The sequence below is a fragment of the Scyliorhinus torazame genome, chromosome 13 (assembly GCF_047496885.1).
Source record: "Scyliorhinus torazame isolate Kashiwa2021f chromosome 13, sScyTor2.1, whole genome shotgun sequence".
Taxonomy (NCBI): Eukaryota; Metazoa; Chordata; class Chondrichthyes; order Carcharhiniformes; family Scyliorhinidae; genus Scyliorhinus; species Scyliorhinus torazame.
Window position 1 is genome coordinate 207,548,674 of NC_092719.1, and position 12,307 is coordinate 207,560,980.

Consider the following 12,307-nt stretch of genomic DNA (forward strand, 5'->3'; position numbering starts at 1 on the left):
AGTGGAAAATCATGTCTCGCGCATTTGATTGAGTTTCCTTTTTCTTCATTTATCCTATCTAAACTCTTCCGATTTTAAATATCTCTATCAGATAGAACCATGGAATTCCGACAGTGCAGAAGGAGGCCATTGGGCCCATCGAATCTGCACCAACCCACTGAAAGAGCATCTTACGTAGGCCCACTCTTCCCTATCCCCGAAGACCTACCTAACCGCATCTTTGGGCACTAAGGGGCAATTTAACATGGCCAATCCACCATGGCCAATCCACCTAAGGTGCACATCTTTGTATCGGTGGGCGGAAACCGGAGCACCCGGAGGAAACCACGCAGGCACAGGGAGAAAGTGAAAACTCCACAGTTACCCAAGGTTGGGCTTGAACCCGGGTCGCTGATGCTGTGAGGCAGCAGTGCTAACCACTGTACCACCGTGCGGCCCTCCACTTCTCTTAGCTCTCCTCTTAGCTTTCTAAACCCTAAGAAAGAGACCTTTACCCCTGTCTATCTAGACTTGAATCAGTCACAAGTCTTTGAGGTACAAAGACAGTCGCTTGGAGGTTACACTGCTGCACAAATTGATACGTTCACTTCAAAACCTTCAGATATTTCCACAAAAGATGTTGACCCAATACATTCTGGGCAGGATTTACTCACCACCCCCTTCTTCGCCGGGAAACCCCTGCGCCGGCGTGGGGCAGGAATATCCCGCTGGTGTGGGGCAGGAATATCCCGCTGGCGTGGGGCAGGAATATCCCGCCGGCGTGGGGCAGGAATATCCCGCCGGCATGGGGCAGGAATATCCCGCCGGCATGGGGCAGGAATATCCCGCCGGCGTGGGGCAGGAATATCCCACCGGCATGAGGCAGGAATATCCCGCAGGCGTGGGGCAGGAATATCCTGCCCTATGTATTCATATGACAAAGTGGCTCAGAGGGATTTTAATGTAAACTTGTCAGACAGTGGTGTTGTGTACTTCAATATCTCAAATATGTAGAGGTGGTTAGCACCATTGCCTCATAGTACCAGGGATCCGGGTTCGATTTCCTGCTTGGGTCACTGAGCGGAGTCTGCATGTTCTCCCTGTGTCTGCGTGGGTTTCCTCCGGGAGCTCCGATTTCCTCCCACTGTCCAAAGATGTGCGGGTTTGGTGGATTGGCCATGACAAGCGACTCCTTAGTATCCAACGGTTAGGTGGGGTTACGTGGAAAGGGCGGAGGAATGAGCCTAGGTTAGGGTTCTCTTTCGGAGGGTCAGTGCAGACTCGATGGGCCGAGTGGCCGCCTTTGCACTGTCAGGATTCGATGAAATACGCAATAAAGTGGTAACGAGGATTACGGGAAAAAGGAAAGAAAGCAGTAGAAAGAGCTGGAAGCTGATTTGCAGATATGGATTAGGCATTTCAAAACATTGTATAAAACGCTCGGAAATTAAGTTCCTACAGACATGGGTGGTCGAGATTTGCCAGCCCTGCCAGCGGCAGGCACTGTCGCTGAGGAGACAGGAAAATTCGGAGAGCAGCCAGCAGAATTGACTTCAGGCCACTTGCCAGGTTTTCCCATCTCTCCCACGACGATGCCTGCTGCTGGCGGACGGGACAACCATGGCCAAAGAAACCCGTCTCATCGCTGCATAGAGCGGAGCTATAAATTGTACAACAGGTGAAGCCCATGAGGTGGCAGAATGAGGCGTCTTTCACTCACCTCATCTTTCATGTCGTCCACAGCTCGCTGAATGAACCATTTGACGGTGGCCTGAGGTGACTTTGGAATGCATTCGAGAAAGGTGCTGTTGTGTTCCGTCCCATAGACCACTCTCTCCTCCGCGCTATCAAACTCTTCCGCTGTGCGTGGTGAAAAGCGATTGTAGATTATTGGGATTATGCTCTGATCGGGGAAGATCAAATCTTAAACATAATTCTGCGCAGAAGGAGACCAATTTCAGGTATTTATCCCTTTCCCTTTCAAATCTGCTCCCATCGCTCAATCAGGTAGAGTCGTCCAAATAGTAACAATAAATTGGCCGCATAAAAATAACTCTCATTTTCTGTCTAGTTCTTTAGTCAATTCTCTTTTATCTGTTGCCGAATTAGTGTGAGTTCTTGCTCATCATCGATGTTCACTAATATCCTTCATTAATATTAACATTTTTCTATTCAGGGGAGAACTGGGTTGTTGGGTTTATATAATGCATTCTTGTCACACAGAACCAAGAAATGGAGGAAATATTGTGCACAGTTCTGGGTGTCACACTGTAGGGAGGATGTGAACACATTGGAGAGAGTGCAGAAGAGGTTTAGAAGGATGGTTCCAGGGATGAGAAACTCCAGCTACGAGGATAGAATGGGGAGGCTGGGACTGTTCCCCTCGGAGAGAAGAAGGCAAAGAGATTTGATCGAGATGTTCAAAATCACGAGGGGGCTGGACAGAGTAAATACGGAGAAACAATAACGAGAAGGCGCAGGTTTAAGGCGATTTGCAAAAGAAGCAAACGTGATGTGATAAAAAAAAAAACATTTTCACACGGCGAGTGGTTTGAGACTGGAATGCACGGCCTGGAAGTGTGGTGGAGGCAGGTTCAATCGAGGCATTCAAGTCAGATGATTGCTTGAATAGAGACAATGTGCAGGAGTGCACGGGCGAGGCAGGGTAATGGCACTAAGTCACGATGCTCTTTTGGAGAGCTGGTGCAGACAAGATGGGCTGAATGGCCTCCTTCTGCACCGTAACAATTGTGTGATTCTGTGACATGGGATCAAAGAGAGCCCGTCAATACCGATAGAACGCAAATTATAATGAGGGTGCACCATCTTTCAGCAGGCGAGAGAGAGAGAGAGCGGAAGGAAGATCTCTGATCCTTTTGGGTCAGTGCTGCAGTTACTTGAACTTTCGACCTGACATTGGTTCAGAGGCTGGCAAAGCAGCCATTAGGCTGCCAAGGTAACCGCAGCCAACAAGCTCATTGACAAAGAGCAGAGACTGCACCACGATGGGCGTCAGTTTGGGCTCTGCCCTCTAAACACCTGGACAGACTTGGCTCAGCGCCACCAGCGCGTGTCTGGAGAACCAGAAAGGGTATGGGCCCTTTGAGGGGGGGCTATCACCTCTAAAATATTAGGTTCTGCAGTTTTTTAAATCTCAAAGTACACTTTTGAGATTGTGACAGTGAGCGTGCTTATAGAGAAAAAACCCCCAAAAGCAATGCTTTTAGGTAGCTCAATAATAAAACTGGACAACAGTGGGAGGGGAGTCCAGGGCGGGGGAGGGGCGGGAAACCGGGATTGGGAAGTCTGGGAAAGGGGAGGACCCAACATGAAAGAGATCGTATTCATCTATTTTTGGGGCGATGGAATTCTTTTTATCCAGTTCCATTTTTTTCCGCTGTGCGCACCGTTCGTGCTGGAAAGGGTGGGAAAACGATCTTTAATCAGACCTTTGCTGATGTTGCTCAGCAACCAATTGCCCCATGGGTCGTTTTGTCCCTTTCACAACTGCCCTGCTCCCTCTGTGAGGGAGCACCTGACAAAACAGTACGAGTCTGGTACCCGCCACTTGAGCCTGCCTCACAGGCCCAGCAGCTTATTAACATGAACCTTCTATAAAAAGGCATGACTGCACAGTAGGAATGAGAACGGGGAAAAGAAAATCTCCATTAAGATATAAAAATTTCTCTGTTTAAAAATTGCAGGATTAGCCAACTCATTAACCGTCCAACCCTGAGCTAAAGTGTAGCCCAGATTAATGCATGAAAATACTCTCTGTTTGGGAAATCAGTCTCGAAGATCATGACCCAGTTATTAGCTGGAATCAGTCCAGAGCACAGAATTGACCTGAACTCTCTGTCACCCTCGTTCAGGTCTCAGGATGGTTTTGTGTGGGACATGGAGATTGACCCCCACTATTGCAGTAGTTGCGAGGCCCTGACGTTAGATTTGAGGCCAAGAGTGAGGGGGTGAGCTTAGGGATGGGGTTAGCCTGGAAATCAAAGAATCCCCACAGTGCAGAACGAGGCCATTCGGCCCATTGAATCTGCATCAACCCTCCGAAAGCATACCCTACCTAGGCCCACTCGCCTGTCCTGCCCTATCCCTGTAACCCCACCTAACGAGCTCACCTTTGGACACTAAAGGGCAAGTTGGCATGCCAAATCCACCTAAGCTGCACATCTTTGGACTGTGGGAGGAAGCCGGAGCTCCCGGAGGAAACCCACGCAGACAGGGGGGAGAACATGCAATCTCCACACAGGCAGTTACCCGAGGCCGGAATTGAAGCCGGGTCCCTGGCGCTGTGAGGCAGCAGAGCTAACCACTGTGCCGCCTCAATACAATGGGTGGAATTTCCCGGCTGTTCACGCTGGCGAGGTTCTTCCAGACCCGTGGACTGTTCCCCGGCAGCACTGGAGCAAACATCGGTAAGCCCCATTGACAGGGGTGGGACAAGAAGAACGAGCTGTCAGCCAATGGCTGGCCACCCCCACTGCCGCCATGGGGGAGGGGGGAGCGTGGAGAAAAACGTCCATTACAAATTGGGTACCAAACGTTGCGACATCCAATCAGGGAGTGCTGGATTCTACCTCCACCTTGCCTTCAGCCTCCCCGCTAATTTTATGGATTGACTGGGCCTCTGCAATGATTGCCCATTAACCTGGCCACAAGAATGTCACCTTGATGTAATTATGGGATACCACGATATACAGCTGGAAGAGAGAGTGGGAAGGGAAAGTGCTGGCTGCTCCTTACCGATCAAACTCTGATCCAGACACTGGTGAATGGGGTTACCGTTCCAAATATCTTGTCTTCGGAAACGCCTAAACAAAGAGAGGAGCCTGAAGTGAGGTGTTGAAGTGAATACACACACCCACACGTAAAATCACACACCCAAACACAGGTAAGGTGAAGTTGTCACAGCCTCAGATAACCACAGGCTGCTTTCCCCTTTGAGGGGGGAGAGCTGCCTGGTGGTGATTTAACCTGAGGATCACCACACCTCAGGTGAGGAGCATGGTTGAGAAGGCGGGGCCTTCGTGAATGACCTCAGCTGGTACGGGAATTGAAACCGCGCTGCTAGCCTCGCTCTGCATCCCGAACTAGCTGTCCAGCTAACTGAGCTAAACCGACCCAAACACACTTGCAAACAAAAACACAGACATGCAAGCACACATATGCAAACATACACCCTCACCCACAAACACACGCAAACATAGGGCAGCACGGTAGCACAAGTGGATAGCACTGTGGCTTCACAGTGCCAGGGTCCCAGGTTCGATTCCCCGCTGGGTCACTGTCTGTGCGGAGTCTGCACGTTCTCCCCGTGTCTGCGTGGGTTCCCTCCGGGTGCTCCGGTTTCCTCCCACAGTCCAAAGACGTGCAGGTTAGGTGGATTGGCCATGCTAAATTGCCCTTAGTGTCAAAAAGGTCAGGAGGGGTTATTGAGTTACGGGGATAGGGTGGAAGTGAGGGCTTAAGTGGGTCGGTGCAGGCTCGATGGGCCGAATGGCCTCCTTCAGCACTGTATGTTCTATAAACACAAACACACGTGAAAAACAGACATGGTCAATCCCAAGTATACATGAACTCACCATCAAAGCCATAAACATATTAATGCATTGAATGCACACTCCACACACTTCTCACTACCTTGCACACCAGCATATTAAAAACCTTAACCCTATACGAACACAGATTTGTTCATTAGTCTCACCCATCAATAGACTAATATATGCCAGCCCACCCCAGCACCTATATACATCTACGTTACCGAGAGGCCAGTGAAAGGCTTTTAGCTGAGTCATCGCGCAGGCACGGTACCTTTTAGCGGAGGGCTGGTATCTGGTACAGCAGCTTCCATCCCAAGCACAATAGGGGTCTCTGGCGAGGCAACATTCGGCACAGGCATTACCATAGGTCTGGCACTGGTGGAGCTTCACCTGGGCCACCCCCACTCTTGAGCCAACAAACAGCTGTTGCTGCAAGGAGGCAGATTACAGGAGAGGAACGTTAAGCCGAGAATAACACAAGAGTTCAAAACCAACTGAGGGAAAGATGAGCTTCTTACCCGTTTCACGGAGATCTCCATCGCTGTGATGGGATTTGGAATCTGGCAACGTGAAAACAGAAACCATTATTGGAAAATTCCCTCCCCATTTTTCTATAAGCATTTTCCATGTTTCCTGGAGAATAGTTCTGACTTTGGTTGAGAATGACAGACTTGGTTCATTTGGGAACACATTTGCCTCTGAGTAAGGAGTTTGCGAGTTGAAATCCCACTCTGCATAAAATTCTAATATGACCAGACAGGGTAGATGCAGGAAGGATGTTCCCGATGCTGGGGGTGTCCAGAACCAGGGGTCACATTCTGAGGATATGGAGTAGACCATTTTGAACTGAGATGAGGGGTAATTTCCTCACCCCGCGGGCCTGCGGAATTCTTTTACACAGAAAGCAGTTGAGGCCAAAACACTGCGGGCGAGATCCTCCGTCCCGGCAGCCGACCAATGGGGTTTCTCATTGTGGCCAACCCCGGGCCCCACACAATGCAGGTGTGGGTGCTCTGCCGGCGAAGCGGGAAATCCCGCCCACGCAGAATCCACCCTTGTAGGTTTTCAAGAAGCAGTTAAATATAGCAAAAGGATCAAAGGATATTGGGGGGGGGGGGGGGGGGGATGGCGGGAACAGGCTATTGAGTTGGATGATCAACCATAATCATAATGAATGACGGAGCAGGTTTGAAGGGCTGAATGGTCTCCTCCTGCTCCTATTTCTGTGGATCACAGACTCCAGGCTGGCACTGCAGTGCTGAGGGTGTACTGCAGTCCCAGAGGTGTGGTCTATCAGAGGAAACTATGAACTGTGGCCCCTACCTGCTCTCTGACACACCCAACAGACCCCACAGCAACTATACCAAAGCAAATCATGGAAACCCTGCCTATTTTAAGGGCTTGTCTGTTGTGGGAAATCCGGACAGAGATCGAGTATCTCAGGGTAGACCCTGGCTCCACAACATAAAGTACCATCAGCCTTAATTTGGCCTAGATGAAGGTATACCAATGTAGAGGCTAATCCCATGGAGGGGGTTTGTCATACAAGTAGAGGAGCTATTGAAAATGGATTGAACATGAGTTTTGCAATAAAAAGTGAAAGTATCATCGAATCCCTACAGTTCAGAAGGAGGCCACTTGGCCCATCAAAGCTGTACCGACCCTCCAAAAGTGCACCCTAACCTCGGCCCACTCCCCCACCCTATCGCTGTAGCCTAAACTTTGGACACTAAGGGGTAATTTAGCTTGGCCAATCCACCTAACCTGCACATCTTTAGTACTGTGGAGTAGTACCATGGGGAGAACGTGCAAACTCCACACAAACGGTGACCCAAGGTCGGAATTAAACTTGGGTACCTGGCACTGTGAGGCAGCAGTGCTAACCACTGTGCCACCGTACCGCCCATTTTACATTGCAACATATAATCAAACGTACCAATAGGGAGGTTCCTTAGAAGAGAAGAGCTCGACAGCCCACGTGAACAGTAATGTATCACTCTGCTCAATGAGAGTTAAACTAGACATATGTAAATAATATGAATTAAAAATATTACCCCCGTCAATGCAATTTCCAGACCAACAGGCTGGTCAACTCTGTCATTTCCATGCAGAAGTGGATTAAACTTTACATGCCTCATCAACATTTCCTCATGTTCCCGTACCAGCCTCCCCGAACAGGCGCTGGAATGTGGCGACTAGGGGCTTTTCACAGTAACTTCTTTTGAAGCCTACTTGTGACAATAAGCGATTTTCATTTCATTTCATTTCATGAAACGGAAAATAGAACATAGAACATAAAACATTACAGCGCAGTACAGGCCCTTCGGCCCTCAATGTTGCGCAGACCTGTGAAACCACTCTAAAGCCCATCTACACTATTCCCTTATCGTCCATATGTCTATCCAATGACCATTTGAATACCCTTAGTGTTGGCGAGTCCACTACTGTTGCAGGCAGGGCATTCCACACCCTGACTACTCTCTGAGTAAAGAACCTACCTCTGATATCTGTCTTATATCTATCACCCCTCAATTTAAAGCTATGTCCCCTCGTGCTAGACATCACCATCTGAGGAAAAAGGCTCTCACTGTCCACCCTATCCAATACTCTGATCATCTTGTATGTCTCAATTAAGTCACCTCTTAACCTTCTTCTCTCTAACGAAAACAGCCTCAAGTCCCTCAGCCTTTCCTCATAAGATCTTCCCTCCATACCAGGCAACATTCTGGTAAATCTCCTCTGCACCCTTTCCAATGCTTCCACATCCTTCCTATAATGCGGCGACCAGAATTGCACGCAATACTCCAAATGCGGCCGCACCAGAGTTTTGTACAGCTGCAACATGACCTCATGGCTCCGAAACTCAATCCCTCTACCAATAAAAGCTAACACACCGTACGCCTTCTTAACAACCCTCTCAACCTGAGTGGCAACCTTCAGGGATCTATGTACATGGACACCGAGATCTCTCTGCTCATCCACACTGCCAAGAATCTTACCATTAGCCCAGTACTCTGTGTTCCTGTTATTCCTTCCAAAATGAATCACCTCACACTTTTCTGCATTAAACTCCATTTGCCACCTCTCAGCCCAGCGCTGCAGCTTATCTATGTCCCTCTGTAACTTGTAACATCCTTCCGCACTGTCCACAACTCCACCGACTTTAGTGTCATCTGCAAATTTACTCACCCATCCTTCTACACCCTCCTCCAGGTCATTTATAAAAATGCCAAACAGCAGTGGCCCCAAAACAGATCCTTGTGGTAAACCACTAGTAACTGGACTCCAGTCTGAACACTTCCCATCAACCACCACCCTTTGTCTTCTTCCAGCTAGCCACTTTCTGATCCAAACTGCTAAATCTCCCTGAATCCCATGCTTCCGTATTTTCTGCAGTAGCCTATCGTGGGGAACCTTATCAAACGCTTTACTGAAATCCATATACACCACATCAACTGCTTTACCCTCATCCACCTGTTCGGTCACCTTCTCAAAGAACTCAATAAGGTTTGTGAGGCACGACCTACCCTTCATGAAACCGTGTTGACTATGTCTAATCAAATTATTCCTTTCCAGATGATTATACACCCTATCTCTTATAAACCTCTCCAAGATTTTGCCCACAACAGAAGTAAGGCTCACTGGTCTATAATTACCGGGGTTGTCTCTACTCCCCTTCTTGAACAAGGGGACAACATTTGCTATCCTCCAGTCTTCTGGCACTATTCCTGTTGACAAAGATGACTTAAAGATCAAAACCAAAGGCTCAGCAATCTCCTCCCTAGCTTCCCAGAGAATCCTAGGATAAATCCCATCCGGCCCAGGGGACTTATCTATTTTCACCCTTTCCAGGATTGTTAACACCTCCTCCTTATGAACCTCAAGCCCTTCTAGTCTAGTAGCCTGAATCTCAGTATTCTCCTCGACAACTGATTTGAACAAATGAACTGATTTTCATCATACTTAATTAAGAAAGTTACAAATTGATTCCTAATTTCAGGACATTTCCTTTTGCTTTGGCTTGCGGGCAAAAATGGAGATTGCAGGTTTTAAATCCCAATTACACTTTGATTTGTTCATGATTAAAATGAACAATGCACTGGGCAAACCGATTTGGTCACCTGGTTGATCGTGCAAGGATATGAGGTGTTGTTACACATCGATCACTGGGACACTGCTTGGACCCATTAAGGCTCTAAGTACCTTAGAACTTTCACAATTTGAACGTTAGGAGATCCATTCGTGTCAGATTATGTCTTAGAACAAAGAACAAAGAAAAGTACAGCACAGGAACAGAGCCTTCGGCCCTCTTCAACTTTGTAGACCTCTATCAGGTCGCCCCTCAACCTCCGTCGTTCCAGTGAGAACAAACCAAGTTTATTCAACCTCTCCTCATAGCTAATGCCCTCCATACCAGGAAACATCCTGGTGAATATCTTCTGCACTCTCTCTAAAGCCTCCACATCCTTCTGGTAGTGTGGCGACCAGAATTGAACACTATACTCCAAGTGTGGCCTAAGGCTCTATACAGCTGCAACATGACTTGCCAATTTTTATACTCAATGCCCCGGCCAATGAAGGCAAGCATGCCGTATGCCTTCTTGACTACCTTCTCCACCTGTGTTGCCCCTTTCAGTGACCTGTGGACCTGTACACCTAGGTCTCTCTACCTGTCAATACTTTTGAGGGCTCTACCATTCACTGTATAATACTATTGAGGGTTCTACCATTCACTGTATAATACTCTTGAGGGTTCCACCCTTCACTGTATATGTCTTGACGATACAAGAGGACAGAGTGAATACCTTAAACACCTGAAGCTCTTCCAGAATGACTTCTTCACTCTGCACTGCATTCCCCTTCCGCAGAGCAATTGTCTTCAGGACCACCCCAGTATCTGTAGAGGAAGAAAATACCAGCCCCTCTTAAAATTCCTCTCCGGTAAATTGAATTGAGAAGAAACAAAGGGAATAAAACAATATATTCAATGTTTTTCCTCATCCTCCGCCTCCTGCGTCATCTGTTGATATTTTGAGGATCTTCTCTCGTTATGGATCCAATTCTTCTCTCCCTGACTTTCAGCTGTCTGAATGGATGGATAAGATCCCATGGTGCTTTTCAAAGAAGAGTAGGGGGAGGGGGAGGGTTTTCTCCGGTGACCTGGCCAATATTTAGCCTTCAATCCACATCACTTAGATAACAAATTACGTACTCATTATCATACTGCTGTCTGTGGGATCCTGCTGTGCACAAACTGGCTGCCGTATTTCCTTCGTTAAGATAGAGACCACTACCACATTGGCTGATAAGCACTGTGGGATGTGCTGAGGTCAGGGAAGGTACTATGTAAATGGAAGTTCCTTCTCAAGCTTTCCCCCCACAGCCGCAACTTCCTCCCTCTTCCAGACAATATCTGCAGGGTAGTGAAGTGATGCCAAAGGTTCTGCAAGCGTGTTGTACGGTTTGGTCATGCTATGAGGTTCCGGCACGCCAAACAGAGAGAGCTCCCAACTCACAGTCAGCTAACAGATGAAGAGTGTGTTCGATCCATCCTGCCTCAGTTCCTCAGGAAAAACCTACCATGCTAAACTCGGCCTCAAGCCTGGTAAATGTACAGGAGATGGTGGAGCAGCGGCAATGCCATTGGACTGGTGATCCAGAGTCCAGACTAATGCTCCGGGGACAGGGGTTCAAATCTCACCATGGCACCTGGTGAAATTTAAATTCAATTAATAAAATCTGAGATTGGAAAGCTTCAATAACAGTGACCATGGAACCATCACCGAATGTCAGAAAAACCATCTGGTTCACTTATCCCCTTGAGGGAAGATAATCGGCCATCCTTACCTTGCCTACATGTAACTCCAGGTCCCCAGCAATATAATAATAATATCTTTATTATTGACACATGTAGGCTTACATTAACACTGCAATGAAGATACCGTGAAAATACTCGGGTCGCCTGTTTGGCTACATTGAGGGAGAATTCAGAATGCCCTATTCACCTCACAAGCACTTCTTTGTAGGAGGAAACCGGAGCAGCCGGAGGAAACCCACGCAGACGCGGGGAGAACGTGCAGACTCCGCACAGACAGTGACCCAAGCCGGGAATCGAACCCGAGTCCCTGTCGCTGCGAAGCAACAGTGCTAGCCACTGTGCTACCGTGCCACCAATATGGTTGACTCTTAACTGCATTCTCAGATGGGGGCTGGTTTAGCACACGGGGCTAAATCGCTGGCTTTTAAAGCAGACCAAGGCAGGCCAGCAGCGCGGTTCAATTCCCGTACCAGGCTCCCCGAACAGGTGCCGGAATGTGGCGACTAGGGGCTTTTCACAGTAACTTCATTTGAAGCCTACTTGTGACAATAAGCGATTTTCATTTCATTTAATTTCATTTCAGATTGCCGAGCCAACATCCCAATTTAAGGGCAATTTGGGAAGGGCCTCAACAACAGAAATAGCCCCGTCCCATGAAATAATATTTTTTTAAAAAGCCCGAAGCCTAGTTTCACTCATCAACTGCTGAGTAGCTGCTCGGCGAACAGTTGCCTTCTTCAGTACAGTTGCTGAGTAACATTTGTGAGATGGAGCAAAAGAAACGATTTATTAAAAAGCCGAGGAAACCAAGTTGCTGATATTCCCTGGGTTGTTTGTTGAGTTGTCGGCTGTGGTCTCTTGTGCGCTGACCACACACAATCACATCACAAAGCTTTAGTTTGTTAATGTTGACATTTGCGGAGCTAAGAGAAGACATTCCTCCATGCCGTTAACAAAG

The 12,307-nt window shown here is 48.1% G+C and overlaps 1 protein-coding gene across 1 annotated transcript in view; it reads right to left on the reverse strand.

Annotated features, from left to right (window-relative positions):
• The window catches only part of LOC140388571 (semaphorin-3G-like), a 207,214-nt gene that overhangs the window by 10,973 nt on the left and 183,934 nt on the right, over positions 1-12,307 (reverse strand). Inside the window, exons 12-16 of the mRNA XM_072472981.1 lie at positions 10,337-10,428; positions 6,050-6,091; positions 5,803-5,960; positions 4,735-4,802; positions 1,700-1,839 (exon numbers count right to left, since the gene is read on the reverse strand). Of these exons, the coding sequence (XP_072329082.1) occupies positions 1,700-1,839; positions 4,735-4,802; positions 5,803-5,960; positions 6,050-6,091; positions 10,337-10,428 (500 nt within the window). The remainder of the gene's footprint in view (positions 1-1,699; positions 1,840-4,734; positions 4,803-5,802; positions 5,961-6,049; positions 6,092-10,336; positions 10,429-12,307) is intronic.